This window comes from Melospiza georgiana, chromosome 1, assembly GCF_028018845.1.
Source record: "Melospiza georgiana isolate bMelGeo1 chromosome 1, bMelGeo1.pri, whole genome shotgun sequence".
Lineage (NCBI taxonomy): Eukaryota > Metazoa > Chordata > Aves > Passeriformes > Passerellidae > Melospiza > Melospiza georgiana.
The window spans coordinates 2,888,703-2,903,903 of NC_080430.1; the positions used below are offsets into that span (position 1 = coordinate 2,888,703).

At 44.8% G+C, this 15,201-nt stretch overlaps 2 protein-coding genes across 4 annotated transcripts in view; both read left to right on the forward strand.

Annotated features, from left to right (window-relative positions):
• Positions 1 to 3,189: 3,189 nt before the first annotated feature.
• On the forward strand, positions 3,190 to 9,846 carry HIGD1A (HIG1 hypoxia inducible domain family member 1A). The gene is made up of 4 exons (XM_058026073.1): positions 3,190 to 3,247; positions 5,032 to 5,139; positions 7,556 to 7,690; positions 8,946 to 9,846. Exons 2-4 carry the CDS (start codon positions 5,037 to 5,039, stop codon positions 8,993 to 8,995), a joined length of 288 nt encoding a protein of 95 aa, XP_057882056.1. The 5' UTR covers positions 3,190 to 3,247; positions 5,032 to 5,036; the 3' UTR covers positions 8,996 to 9,846.
• An 873-nt stretch (positions 9,847 to 10,719) lies between these two features.
• The window catches only part of CCDC13 (coiled-coil domain containing 13), a 30,135-nt gene continuing 25,653 nt past the window's right edge, over positions 10,720 to 15,201 (forward strand). For all 3 annotated transcript variants that reach the window (XM_058040822.1, XM_058040831.1, XM_058040837.1), the window contains exons 1-2: positions 10,720 to 10,790; positions 14,390 to 14,610. In XM_058040822.1, the coding sequence (XP_057896805.1) occupies positions 14,396 to 14,610 (215 nt within the window). In that variant the 5' untranslated portion in view covers positions 10,720 to 10,790; positions 14,390 to 14,395. The remainder of the gene's footprint in view (positions 10,791 to 14,389; positions 14,611 to 15,201) is intronic.

A 15,201-nucleotide genomic window follows, 5' to 3' on the forward strand; every position in this document is an offset into this window, starting at 1 on the left:
GATCCTCATCCTTGGCAGAGCAGAAATGCCAAAGGCATTTCTGATGGTTTATTGGAGGAGTTTTTGGGCATCAGCATGGGTGAGGTGTCACACTCCTGCTTGTTTCCTCATGTCACCAACCAACAGGGCCATGGGAACACACTGGCTGTGCCAAGGCTTCCCCTGTGCCACTCCCAGTGCATTTTATTCACCCCAAACCAGCCTGGTAAAAACAGGAGAGCAGAGCAGCAGTGATGGCCACAGCTCCACATCCACAGAGATTCACAGAGAGAAATTTGTTATTTTTACCCATTTACCATGTTTGACACCATCAGCTGCTGCTGCACTTAAAATATATAGTGTAATACATATATATTACTGTAATACAATCCATATATATTACTATATTACTATAATACTATATATTCATATAATATACAAATTTATATTACTATAATATGTGTGCAACACACACATTAACAGAGAGCAAGAAGCCACTCACAGAGCTGAGACACTGGACACACACACACAAGGAAGCTGCAGGTGACAGAGGTTTTATTAGGCCAGCAATTAAAATGAAATAAGTTTTTGTTTTTAATTGAGTTTCTGCCCTGAAGCAGAGAATTAAACGTGCCTCTGAGAGTCACTGGAGAAAGTGGCCTTCACTGTAATTTATTACAAGATATTAACTCAATTTCAGGGCTGGTAATTGCATCGATTTTTTGTTTCCTTTCAGACTGCAGGGCCCTAATGGCTTTGGCAATTAAAGTAACCAGATTAGGGGTAATGGGCAGCACATTTAGAGAGATGCAGCCTTGTCTGAGCCGCTCTATTTTGTGCTGCCCAAAGTGCCACACGTCAGTGGCAGTGGCCCTGCAGGAGCAGCAGCTCTGCCTTCCCCCAGCTCGGAGATGGGGAGGTACAAACAGCACACAGGAGCACTGGACTTAGGGACAAAAGGATTTATCTTGGCTGTTTCACTCTGACAAGTTCTTAGGTTTAGGAGAAGGTTTTAGGCATCTTTGGGATCCCAGTGGATTCTTCTTCCTCTTCCAGATTATGGTTTAAGTCAGGAGCAATTTCTAGGCTGTTTTTGGGCATCAAAATCCTGGCACAGAGTGGGGGTAAAACGAGGTCTGCTTGAAGGCTGAAATATGGGCAAACAGAGTCAATGGCATAATTGAGCAGCAAGAAAATCAGGCTGAGGGAAAGCCAGAGTAGCTGTGGCTGTCCCGTTCCTGGAAGTGTTTCAAGTTCACAGGGCTGGCAGCAACCTGATCTGGAACCTGCCCATGGTAGGGGGTGCAATGGGGTGGACTTTAAGATCCCTTCCAACCCAAACCATTCCATGATTCTGACATCAGGTGGGAGCTCTTCAGCAAAAGGACTAAGAGCCCAAATTTCACATAATTTCAGAAATGTTTGTTGCTGGTTGGGGTTTATGTACAAATGACAAATGGGACAGGACTGCTGATGAATGTGTCTCAAGCTGTTTTATTTTCCAGCATCAGTCTCATTACACAGTCATGACAATGGGAAGATGCCAGCAGCTCCCATCCCAGGCAGCAGACCAAGAACTTAATGTTGCAACTCACTGTAAAAGTGTTTTGACCAATTACACAAAGTAAAAGCACATTGATAGTAGTTCTAACTATTATAAGCACACGTACCTTTGGTTAAAACAATGCTTGCTTATTTCAAATACAATGTTTGCTTGTAAGCTTTGAGATAGAATGCACAGAGCTCCATTATTAAGCTTAGAACTTCTTAGTATCTCTAGATATACTATTGGAGTAGATACTATATATCTCTAGATGTATAATAGTATCACTAGATGTACTTTTTTTGTAGCTTAGAGAGTTACAAAACCTTAGCTTATTTTAGATAAGTTTCAATACACAGACCAATGTTCTATTTGTCTTTACTTTCTACTTCTTATATAGTTTTTCTGCTAACAAATCTTCTGGCTATTGTTTAGCTCTAATCAGTTTTGCTGTCTCTGAGGCCTGCCTTTTGCAGCTTTCTCAAAACCCCCTGATTTTATGGATTCCCATAGTGTTTAGGTGGGAAGAGACCTTAGAGACCATCTCATCTCATAGGGAAGATGTGTGCTGATGTTTATACAAACAATTCCAGGGAGAGGGGATGGCTGCCAATGGCTTTGAAATGAGGTTTTAATGTCTCTACGTAAATTCAAGTAGTGGGTTTATTACAGAGGCCGGGCAGTCTGACTCCTGAACCAGCCAAATGGGGCCGCACAACCCTGAGTTCCTAAACTGTGGGGTAAATAACCTGTTCAAGGGGGGATATGTGGCAGGGGGCTCGGGAAGGCTGCACCCCCCTGGCACCCCGGCCAGAGCGGGCAGGCAGAGGGCAGCGAGCGGCGCAGTTTGGGATAAAGGAACCGAGAGAGAGAGAGAGAGAGAAACCCCCGCGGGGATGAGCCCCAGGGCCGCTCTCCTTTACTGAATGAAGCTGCAGCATCCTCTGCCTCCTTCCTGTATGGACATTGCCTCTTCCCAGAGGGATTTTCCGTACAATCCCATCCCCTGCCCTGGCAGGGACACCTTCCACTGTCCCAGGGTGACCCGAGCCGTGTCCAGCCTGGCCTTGGACATTTCCAGGGATCCGGGGGCACAAACAGCTGCTCTGGGCACCTGTGTCAGCGCCTCACCAACTCCCAGGGAACAACTTCTTCCCAATATCTAATCTAAAGCTCTTCCCTTTTTCTTTAAAACTGCTCGCCCTTGTCCTGTCACTCCGTGGTGTTGCCAGCAGTCTCTCTCCAGCTGACTCCACGTCACAGTGTGACAACACGGGACGCTTTTGCAGCGAAAAGCAGACAAGCCGCAGAACCACCAGCAGCCGTTTTTCCGCCCTGTTGCCGGAGCCGATGTTTTGCTGGTATTGGGGTTAACCCAGACTCGGAGCCCCCGCCCGGCTCTCGGTACCGCGACCCCGGGGCTGTGGCCGGGGCTGTGGCCGGGGCTGAGGACAGGGCCGGGCCCCGCAGCGCCCCCTGCCGGCCGCCACCGCCTCCCCGCCGCAATGCGGAGCGCCGCGCGATGACGTCACCGCCAGCCCCGCCCCCGCGCCCGTATAAGGAAGCGGTGATGGCAGCCCCGCTCCGGATTGGCTGTTGTTGGGCGCGCGGGCGCGGGGCACGCTGGGAGTTGTGGTCCCGGCAGAGGGGCGGGGCGGAAGCCGCCAATAAGAGGTAGGGGCGGGCCCGGGCGCGGCAGACGCCGGCCGGTGTGGGATCAGCGCGGTGAGAGCCGGCTCTGGGGCGGGCGGGACCGCCGGGGACACAGCCCGAGTTCTGCAGGGCCCTGCGGGTGCCTGGGGCTGGAGCCAGGAGGGGCTCCCATGTGGGGGGAAGGTGACTGGGGCAGAGCGGAGGCCCCGTGTGGGGACGTGGGGCACAAGGCCGGGGTGCGGTGATGGTGCCCGGGGCCGCAGTGGGGAACAGTCCCCGTGTGGGGTGCGGGGGCTGGAGTGGGGAGGGATCCCCACGTGGAGCTGGGCTGGCAGAAAGCAGCATGGGGGTACCCAGGGCCTTCCCCTTGCCGGGAGGGATGCTGGGAGCTGTCACCTTCCCACGCATGGTCCTTCCCCAGTGTCCCTCCCCGCGGGTGACACCGGGCACACAGGTGCCCTGACCTCCCTGCTCGGTTCGGCAAGGTCAGGGCAAGCCGGGCCGTGTGTGTCACCCGGTTTCTTCTGCCCCATCTCGGTCTGAGCTGAAGGTCACAGAAACTTCCCGTGGTGGATGAATTGTTTCACTTTTAATATAATTTTCTTATGTAAATCTCACCTCTGGCTGTCTCCTCCTCTGCTGAGTGATGGACAGCTCTTGTTACCTTCTCTGAATGAGTCAGGCTAAAATTATAGTTTACATTCAGCAAATAAGAGTGGTTATAGCACGGGCCAAATCCTAGAGAGATAGAGAAACCAAATCCTTTTGTCTTGCAGAGGAAATGGTTTGAGAACCAGTCAGTCTGCTCGCATGGGTGTGCTCAAAATGCTGCATAACCAGGGAGCACGGCCACCTTTGAAATGTCTCTTCTGCCTAAGGTTACTGGCCCCTGCTTAATGAAATTCCTCTTGGTTTATTCTGAGAGCCTGGAGCCTTTCTAAGTGCCCCTGAGCTGTGTTTTGCTGTTGGTGGCAGACTGAACAATAGCAGTAGAGATTTTTCTAGCAGGGCTCTCTGTGGTGTCACTGGCAGAAATTGTCATTAACTGAGTGATGCTTATGCCGAGCACTGAGGAGGGAACAGGTCCTGGTGTAATCCTTGCAATTCCCAGCACAAAAAGCTGGGAAGTTCTGGAGGATGGTCTCACTTTGGTGATGATGGTTCTGTGAGTGGAGGCCTTCTCAAGCTGTTGCTGCTTTTTATTTTCCTTGGGGGAAGGTGAGAAATCACCTGTGGATGACTTCTTCTGATGTGACCCCTCACAAGTCTGCACCTATTGAGGGCTTCAGGACTTGCTCAACTCCTTGATGGTGGCTGGAGAACATCTCTGTGTTCTCCACCAGGAATTGGGAATTATATTGATGTGGGACAGGCTGTGGTGACTGAGGAGCTGCCAGGCAGGGCTGACCTTGTGCAGCAGCTCGTGCTTCCCAACCCAGCTGCTGTGGCTGCTGCTCTTGGCAGGGAATGAGGGGGAGAAGTGAACTTTGCTGAGGTCAGAAGTGCCATAAAGGAGCAGCCTGCAAAAGCCAAGCGGAGTGGTGAGGCATGGAATTCTTAAAAAGAAAGGCAGGCAGTGACCAAAGCTTTCTTTGACTATGGAGGGGGGTCACTGTGATCTCTTATGGTGTGAACAGATAGCAGAAATTTGTTGTTCTCTTACTTTGTTTTGTTTTGTTTTGTTCTTACCTCTCCTGGTAAGCACAGTCCTGCTTCACTTGAATTAAACCATCTATCCATGGTGCCTGTTCTTATATCTCACTACCTGGATATTTGTGATAAGGGATTTTCTTTTCCTAAAGATTCTCTTTATTTGGGGTTTCCAAAACCTGAAGGGAGTTTTTTTGTCTTCACAGCCACAATGTCACCCAGCCAGGAATCCGTTTACCCTGACTATGAGACAGAGACCAGCCAGACCTCAAAGCTGATAAAAAAGGTTAAGGAGACGCCATTTGTGCCCATTGGTGAGTTCAAAAATGGAGAAATGTGTTTGCACAATCGATGTGGGAAACACCATTACTGTTCACCTTTTTTCTGTAAACAGGAAATTACTTAGAAATTACCTCCCCATAATGGTTGTCCTAGAAGAAAGGGGGAAATTAATGAGGTCTATTACCTTAAATAAAAAAACCAGAAGCTACAAGTATAAGAAAAAAGCCCAAACCAACAAACCCTGAAAGGCTTTTTAGGTGAGGCTAGAAAACATGTGAAGGTGAGGCTGTCAAGTGGTTAAGGAGTGTGTTGTGCAGCTGTTCTGGAGCACAGTTCCTGGAAATTATGTGACCACTACAAAGTGACTTAAAAGCTGTAAAAATACAAACTGGAAGGATTTAAATGACAGCCTGTCTGGTAAATGTTTCAGCCCTCTGCTACCATCGCTTGGTTTAAAATGCATTTTTTAGTAACTTTTAAGTTACTCCAGCTTGAGGAAGTTGTTCAGTTCTCAGCCTCTCTGTTGTGACTCCCAAAAAGCTTCTGAGGAGAGCAGGGGGACACGTTTTGATTTCCAGCCACCTTAAATGGAGAGCAGCAGGGTCATTCAGGGTGAGCTGTTCCCAGCTTTTGCCAGCACATTTCCGTCACTGCTTCCGTGCTCGCTGCACTTTGTCTCCACCTTGCTGGGCTGTACCATGAACTCCAGGAGTTCCAGTTCCCTGAAGCAGATTGGCAGAGCTCACCTTTGACCTGTGTCAGAGCTGGGCTGAAGGCCCTAAAACTGTTAATTGGGATTTAATGAGAGTGATTTAAGTGTTTACAGCTTTCTGGTGGCACTGGTAATGCTCCAGCTCAAGGAAGACAAACTGCCTGTGCTCTGCTCAGTAAAATATACACAGCACTTAAAACTTGGCATGCACCTATGAACTGTGCAAATAATCCTAAAAATGGAATGAAATAGATGGGATTGGAAAAGGTTGTGCATTTCTCTGTGCATTCTGTGAAAGCATCAGTGTTGGAGCTGGCAAAGCTGGGGCTGTTTTGCTCTGCTGAAGGATTATCAGTGAATCCTGGCCCTGGGAAAGAGAGCTGGTGGAGCCTCCCTCCTCCCGGCCTGGGGACAATAACACGTGACTTGTCCTGTCCTGGTGGCACCTGGCCAAATGTGACAACACCCAAAATAGCAACTGCAGCAGGCCAGGGGATACGTCAGGGAGCATCCACACACTGAGAGTCTGAGCATCAGCTGGGTGGGGGTCTTGGCTGTGTGTGTGCAGGGAAGGAGGTGTGAGGAGCCCTGGTTCTGTCTGAAAAACATCCAGGAAATTCTCACACCTTAAGCTGTAATGCCAAAATCCTTTTGGCATTTCAATGGTGATGGAAGTCTTTTGCTCTTCCCTGCACTGATGTGTGCATTGAATGAGGTGGCACTGGAGTGAAACCAGGGCTGGGATTTACCACTCCACAAAACCAGAGTGATTAGAGCAAAACAGGATTGTTTTAGGATGAGAGAGAATGGCCTCAAGTTGTGCCAGGGGAGGTTTAGACTGGATATTAGGAAAAATTTCTTCAAGGAAAGAGCTGCCCAGAGCAGTTGTAAAATCACCATCCACGCAGGTATTGAAAAACTGTATAGATGTGACACTTGGGGATATGGTTGTGGGAGTCCCAGTTGCTGGGGTTCCAGGTGTGGGTTTCTCTGTGTCAGGATTGAAGGCACCAGAGACAGCAGTTCATGTTCACACTCAGGTGTTTATTGTTTCTTATCAGTAAAACAGTCTCACTGCTGGGAGTTCAGCAGCTTTTCATCAGAAGGCACAAAATGGCCAACAATCTCTTGTTCCAAGGGCTTTTCAGACTAAACTATCCCATTAAGAACTGACACCTGGATTATTTTCCCTTTTAACCCAATAACTGATCCCACAGAGCTGCAATGGGGATTTTCTGCCCAATTACAAAATGCCACCCAAACCCATGGAGAAGGAGGAAGAAGCAGCATGAAGAAGAAACCCAGGATGACACCCTGTGCCCTCCATCTTGCTGCCATCCACAACACACTAAAAACCCCAAACCCTCAATTTCTCACCCAGTGACACACCCACACTGCTCTCTATAATCTATTGCACACTTTGGTGGATTCCAGTCTATCTTGGAGTCTGGGAAACTTTCTCCATGGATGAGGGTCAGAGTCAGTGCTGCCCTGGGGGTCAGGGCAGCCCAGAGCAGACACAGAAATATTCCCAGTGCCCTGGGTTTGCACACATGGTTTAGGGGTGTGGGTTGTTTCCCCTTGGCAGTTGTGGGGGAATGGTTGGGCTCAGTGATCTTCAGGGTCTTTTCCAGCCCGGACAGCTCAGTGGTTCACAGGCTGTTTTGTTTAGGTGGGTCCCTTCACTCCTGGTGCCCTGGATCTGCACTCAGAGGGATGCTCTGGTTGCCTTGCAGGGATGGCTGGCTTCACCGCCGTGGTGGCCTACGGGCTGTACAAGCTGAAGCACAGAGGTGACAGGAAACTGTCCCTTCACCTGATCCACATGCGGGTGGCAGCCCAGGGCTTCGCCGTGGGAGCGCTGACGTGCGGTACGTATGGAATGGGAGCTGTGCTCGGGAATGGCAAACCATGGAGAGGCTCCTGCATCTCTCCAGTGGGTAACAGAGCTGGCAGGGCTGGGTGGAAGCATCCAGAATGTTTATTTCAGGGTGTTTGTGCTCCTTACTGCTGCTCAGTCAGCTTTGCTGGAGTAACCTGATTTTATGTATTGAAGTATGTAATTTCAGAGTAGCAGTTTTGATTATGTCTAGATGTGGAATGTGAGGTTCTGCATCTCTGCCTCTTACAGACCAAAAAAAGAAAACATTCATCTGACATTAAATATGCTGCTGTTTGTAAATTTAATGCATTAGAAGATCTACAGCTTGTGTAGACCATGGTATTACATATTTATATATCTATTTATATGCATATATTTTTATATATATACATGCATACAATATATATACATATGTATATATTATATATATACACATGTATATATATTATATATATATACATGTGTATATATATATACATGTATATATATACACATGTATATTATATATATATACATGTATACATATACATGTATACATATATATATATACATGTATATTATATATATATACATGTGTATATATATACATGTGTATATATATACATGTATATTTATATATATATACATGTATATTATATATATATACATGTATACATATACATGTATACATATATATACATGTATATTTTATATACACATGTATACAATATATACATATATGAATATATTTTATATATATACATGTATACAATATTTATGCATATGTGTATATATACACATAGTGTTATATGTCTATATATGTGTATATATTTTTTTTATATGTATGTATATATATATATGTATATATTTATATATATATATATATATGTATGTTTTCAGGACTGGACTTGTGTCTCTGCATGCACAGGGACACTGTGCCTCTGATCTGTACATCCCAGATCTCCTCTGTGTGCAAATGTCCATCCCATAAAACACTATTTGTACTGCATTCCCAGCAGGAACATCAGAAAAGCTTGACTTTGGCCACAAAATCAACTAGAATTAGCTCAGGATTTGCACTTTCATAAATTGTATGTTTTCATGCCCAGTTTCTCTGTACGTGAAGAATTTTGTAGTGTTTATTAAAAAAATGCAGCTGAGGAGGAAGGGAAATTCTGCCTTGCTGAGAACTGTTCAGAGTTTGAAAACCATTATTTCTAATTTAACACAATTCTTTAATTGTCCTTTTTTTCCCTGTCTTGCAGGGGTGCTGTATTCCATGTTCCGGGAGTATGTGGTGAAGCCCAAGGAATAGTGGGAAGCTGCCTGAAATCCCTGTCCTGGTGGTGGCCTGTGTACTGCAGCTCCCAAGCTCCTCCTGAGGGCTTCTTGAAGAAAACAAATAATACATGGCATTAGAGAATTTCTGTGTATGGTACACTGTGCTGAACCTGGCAGCCTCAGAACGTGATCTGTGGCTCTTGGGGTCTGGGTCTCTCTGACTGACACCACCACATCCCAGTTTTTAAGGGATATTGTGGAGTGCAATCCCTCTATCTTCCCCTTCACCTCAGTCCTAAATCTGGTGATTTTTTTCTGCTGTTGTTGCCCAAAACCATGATGTCTGAACTGGCTTCTGTCAGGAAAGCCTTGCTGTCATTTTCTATCCTCTGCCTCCAACTTTGTAATTTAGAAGCTTCCAGTAGCACTAAATGACTTCTAAAATATTGAGAGTTATAATAAACATCTATATTTTTTATTTAAAGCATAGAGATAAGTGTGTTGCAGCTATTTAAATGTTATATTTATTCATTGTTAACGAAGACACAGGCTCCCTATTTTTGCTATATCAGACCCTTGGATTATGATATTTTGTAACTTTATTTACAGTGTCCTTCTGAGTAACATCTAAATGTAACATTTAAAATACAGATTGTGAAAACTGAACCTTAACATGGTGGTTTAATGCTTTTAAAGTGTACGATCTAGCTGATTTCTGCAGTACTGTTCCCCACAGAAAATTTTCAAACATTTAAATCTGAAAAGCACCCCCGCCCCCATCACCTTTGAGGTATTAAAATCCGTGTCTGTGAGTTATTTTACACTCAAACTCCTTGTACTTCCAACAGCAGAAATAAAAAATAAAAGCCAATTTCTAAAAAAGCACATATTTTCCTGTCAGCTGACATTCCATGGTGACAGTCTCAGATGTTACAAGGTACAAACTGCACCTACCTGTCTGTGACCTGTTGTACAGAGCAGGGGCAGATTAAACATGAATAAAAGTGAGCAGTGGAGGTAATAATTTGTATAGAGCAGGGGCAGATTAAACACGAATAAAAGTGAGCAGTGGAGGTAATAATTTCTGTGACCTGTTGTACGGAGCAGGAGGAGATTAAACATGAATAAAAGTGAGCAGTGGAGGTAATAATTTCTGTGACCTGTTGTACGGAGCAGGAGGAGATTAAACATGAATAAAAGTGAGCAGTGGAGATAATAATTTCTGTGACCTGTTGTACAGAGCAGGGGCAAATTAAACACAAATAAAAGTGAGCAGTGGAGGTAATAATTTCTGTGGCCTGTTGTACGGAGCAGGGGCAGATTAAACATGAATAAAAAAGAGAGCAGTGGCGGTAATAGTTGTTCGCCTATGGATTTGTTGGCGAGGGGCTCCCATCCCGCAGCAGAGGGATGGCGTGAGCAGAATAAAAATCCTCTGAGGAGGGGAAGGCAATTCCCAGCCTGGTGCTGTCCTTGACTCCCAGCTGCTCTCACCCTGCTGCCCTTGGCTGCTCCCACACAGATGAGGAGGGGCCCGACGCCTTTTTCTTTTTGTGTTCCTCCCACCGTGAAGGGAGGAGAAGGAGCCGCTCGTGGGGCCGGGATCGGTGGAGGGATTGCGGGGATTGCGGGCATGGCGATAGGGGGCGGTGTGTGAGGGGAGCCATCATGGCGGCGGCGCTGAGGGGAAGGGCACGCGCGTTGCCATGGGCACCGCACCGGGAGCCGCGGCCACAACTCCGGTGCCGCCGCTGCCCAGCAGGAACCGGGGACAGCCGGGGACACCCTCCCGGTGCCACCCTCCCGGTGCCCTCGGGAACGCGGCTCGGGTAGGCCGGGGGAGGTGCGGGAAGCGCGGGCAGGAGCTCCCGCCATGGGGGAACAGCGCGGCGCTGCCGGGACCTAGCAGGTCCTGGCAGGTCACAGGGGTGGTGGCAATTACAGCTACAGGTTTGCAGTTAAAATAGATCAACGTAAACACAAGAAATTCTGCCTCAAAATGGGCGAGAAATTCTTTCTGCAGAGAGCTGGGAAGGTCTGGCCAGGGAGGGCGTGGAGTCTCCTTCTCTGGGGACATCCCAAAGCCACCTGGGTGAGTTCCTGTGTCACCTGCTCCAGGTGACCCCGCCTTGGAGCCCTCCTGGCTGGAGCCTGGCATGGTTTAGATGATATATTCGGGAATATTTCATCAATATTCTGGAATATTTCATCACTGGAAGTGTTGAACCTTGTGAAAAAAAAATGCGTATTTTATGTTTGGCTTTTTGCAAATATTAAAATGAATATTATATGTGTTGTGTTAGAAAGTTACGCTGTATTAATTTTTTTTAGTGGTGTGTTAAGTATAGTTTTAGGTTATAACAAAATGTTAAAATAGAAACTATGCTATGTAAGATACTTTTTGAAGAAAAGACTCACAGTGAGATAGCAGCCACAGGACACCAATATCTTTCAGATGTGAAAAACGCCAATCACTTGTTTTTAAAATTTTAAAAGTTCAACAGTAATAAAATGGTTATAAAATAGTAATAGAATTAGAGTAATAATAATTTGGACAATTTGAATTAGGACAATATGAGACAATAAATTCAAATAGTTACAGAGCTCTGGGTACCTTTTTCTGGGCAACACAAGCTGGAAAAAGGACACCCATTAACAAAGGATTAACCCTTAAAAACAACAGCCTGTTGCATATTCATACACCTCATACATGATGCATAAATTCCATTCAAACACATAGAATTCTGTCTGGTCAGTGTCAGCTTCTTCCTCCGAATCCTAACTGTGCCTTTGAGGCAGGAAGAAGTTCATTTCTTCTGATAATGGAGCAATAAATTCTCTTTCTCTGAAAGATTCAGGTGTCCTGTGGCTTCTGTCTCACTGTGAGTCCTTTCTTTAAAAAAAGTATCCTACATAGCATGGTTTCTATTTTAACATTTTTTCATAACCTAAAACTATATTTAACACACTATTTAATAGAACTAATACAGCATTACTTTCTAACACATATAATATTCATTTTAATATTTACAAAAAGCCAATCATAAAATACACATTTTTCACACGGAGGAAGAGAATTTATTGCTCCATTATCAGGAGAAATGAACTTCTTCCTGCCTTGCTCAGCCATGAAGACACAGTTAGGATTCGGAGGAAGAAGCTGACACTGACCAGACAGAATCCTGTGGTTGAATGGAATTTATGCAAATTTATGCATCATGTATGAGGTGTATGAATATGCAACAGGTTACTGTTTTTAAGGGTTAATCCTTTGTTAACAGGGGTCCTTTCTCAGGCTTAAGTTGCCCAGAAAAAAGTACCTGACTGTCTGTAATTCTTTGTATTTTTGTCTCATACTGTCCTAATCCAAATTGTCCAAATTATTATTACTCTAATTATATTACCATTTTTATAACCATTTTATTACTATTAAACTTTCAGAATTTTTAAAAACAAGTGCTTGGCGTTTTTCACAAACCTTTCAGTGTGGAGCACTTCATTTCTGAGAGTGCTGAAATCCACATGGATGTGGCACTTGGGGACAAGGTTTGGTGGTGGCACTGGGTTAATGGCTGGACTGGAGGATCTGAGAGGGTTTTTCCATTGTGGCATTGTGGGGTTGGAGCTGCACCTTGAGCACCATGCACATTTCTGGCCTATAGATAAGTGTATAACTCAACAAGTTATAAAATAATAAATTAATCAGCAATGCAGTCTAAGTAAAGAAAATTCTTAGAAAAATCACGAAGCCGAAAAAAGTCACTCTGCTGAGAATTCTAGGATATTTTCAGAACAGAGAGAACTATTCTTTGAAGATGTTTCTTGCTTATCTTTGCTATCTTTAAGGTCAGTAGCTAAACCCATCAAGAGATCCAATCTAATTATAAATTTAATTATCAACCCAAAGGTTACTGAACCCAGAAAAGCTGTCTAAATTTTATATCCAGTTTGCTGAAGTAAATGGAACGGGCTCCTTATCTCTGTAGGCTTTTTCCAAATCTCAGCATTGGCTTTAATCAATTAAAATTAATTTTCCAGCCTCACTGACTCAGTAATTCTTTGATCCCTCATGCTCAGAGCCCTGTGGGCTGTGCAGACTCTGCTCTTTGCACCTTGTGCAGGTGACTCTGCCCATAAAACACACAAAGGGACACTCTGCCTTTGGTGCATTAATCAGGATTATTGGATTTCCCTCAGTGTGGGAAAGGCCCTGTGATAATTACTCAGTACAGGGCGTGCCTTTGGAGGTATTTATATATTAGTTTTTCTAGACCAAAGGTGCAATAGGGATTTTTTGCCCACAAAAAATGTCAAACAGAAAGAGAAAGGGGCTGCAGTTTATCAGAAAACTGTCTTTAGTCATCCTAAGGAAACGTTATATTATTATTATTTAAAATACAGCAATATTGTTATTATTATTATATTATACTTTTTATTATATTATAAAATACAGCAATATTATTGTTTAAAATACATATTCATAATATATTGTTATAATTAAATATACTTAACAATGAATATATTCTTATTTAGTTATCTAATGTTATCACTCAGCGATTGCAGGAAAGCTGTAAGCCACACTTCTGTCTTGCCCAAAGGGAGCATAAGGAAAAAAATATTTTTCTTTCTCTCTCATTAACCCAAAAATGGGGGGGATTTGCACCTTTCCTGGATGTGGGCAGGGAGGCTGGAGGCTCCCAAACACTCCAGTGTGACCTGGCTGCCACATTGGCTGGGATTTGGCCCAAACCTGCTCCTCTGTTAAAATGTTTATTTAAACAACTCTGTTTAGGAACATTTGGAAACGTTGCTTTTTGAACTCTGGAGTGAAAAAAAACCCCTAAAGCTTTTCTTTAAAGGGCTGTTTAAAAGCCATGTATGGAAAAAGGGATTTGAAGCAGGGCTGGAGAGGAGGAGGAGGAGAAGGAGGAGGTGTGTGATGATGTTTGCAGGGAAGAGATGAGAATCTGACTCCATGTTTCAAAAGGCTGATTTATTATTTTATGATATAGATTATATTAAAAGAAAATTATATATTAAAAAAGTCTACTAAAAGAATAGAAGAAAGGATTTCATAAGAAAGCTAACAAAGAAAGGAACAGTAATGATAATAAAATTTTGTGACTGACCAGAGAGTCTGAGCCAGCTGGACCTGTGATTGGCCATTAATTAAAAACAACCACATGAGACCAATCAAAGATGCACCTGTTGCATTCCACAGCAGCAAAACATGGAGAAGCTGAAGCTTCTCAGGAGGAAAGATCCTGGCAAAAGGATTTTTCATAAAATCTGTCTGTGACAGAGGTGGGAGACTGGGCAGGGTCAGGGAGGAGAAGCTGCAGAGCAGCTGCCACAAGGGGATGTTTTTCAGAGCAGTGCTGATCTCTGCTCTCTGTCACTTCTTATTTCCCTCTCCTTATGCTTTTAGTAAACAATGGAGCCAGAGGTAAAAGTGAGTGAAGATTTCAAAAGCCAGTTCAAGGCTTACCAAGAGCAGCAGCAAAGGCGGCTGAAAAGTGTGATGGAGGCCAAGAGGGAGATGCAGGACAGGCAGAAGAGCACTGGCAGCACAAAGGAGACTGTAAGAGCCCTGAGTGAGCTAAACCTGTTTAAGAAAGGACCTCATGTAAAGGAAGATGCCAGCAAAAGGTAAAGGTCTGGCAGCACCATTCCTTCAGGAAGTCACTGGAGTGTGTTTTGCTTATGATCTCATGAAACTCAATATTATTAAGCCGAGTGGGAACTTTCTGTTTTCACACACTGGGCTTTCATTGTCCTGTGCAGATTCTCCTTGTCCATAATTATCCTCAGGGCATTGTGCTGTGCTCTTTAATGTCAGTATTTTACAAATGAAGGGGCAGCCAGGTGCCACCTGACACAATCCAGCCTTTTGGGCCCCCTCTGAACTGCTGGTTAGTTCCTACCTAGCTTTAAGCTAATAGATTCCCTCCAGGAATCATTTCCAAAGATGGACACATCAAAGCAGCTGATGGGAGCAAGCCACAGGCCTGCAGGGAAGTTTTTCCTGGGATTTCTTTGCAGTATATCCTGATTTGGTGGATCACAAGATTACCAGCACATTGGGCATTTTGGTATGGATCTCCCTTAATCTTGTGTTTTCTTTTGGAGCAGAGATTTAAAGCCCCAGCTCAGATCATTTCTCTTCCTCCCAGGACACAGGCAGCCTTTCCCTCTGACCCAGTTAATGCTTCTCCTGACTGGAGCAGCTCTGGGGCTGGA

Bases quoted from the DNA above. Each gene is read 5' to 3' on its own strand.
- HIGD1A (XM_058026073.1), top strand. From the start codon at position 5,037: ATGTCACCCAGCCAGGAATCCGTTTACCCTGACTATGAGACAGAGACC. The intron at 5,140-7,555 runs GTGAGTTCAAAA...GTTGCCTTGCAG, and splicing joins GACGCCATTTGTGCCCATTG to GGATGGCTGGCTTCACCGCC. The intron at 7,691-8,945 runs GTACGTATGGAA...CCTGTCTTGCAG, and splicing joins CGTGGGAGCGCTGACGTGCG to GGGTGCTGTATTCCATGTTC.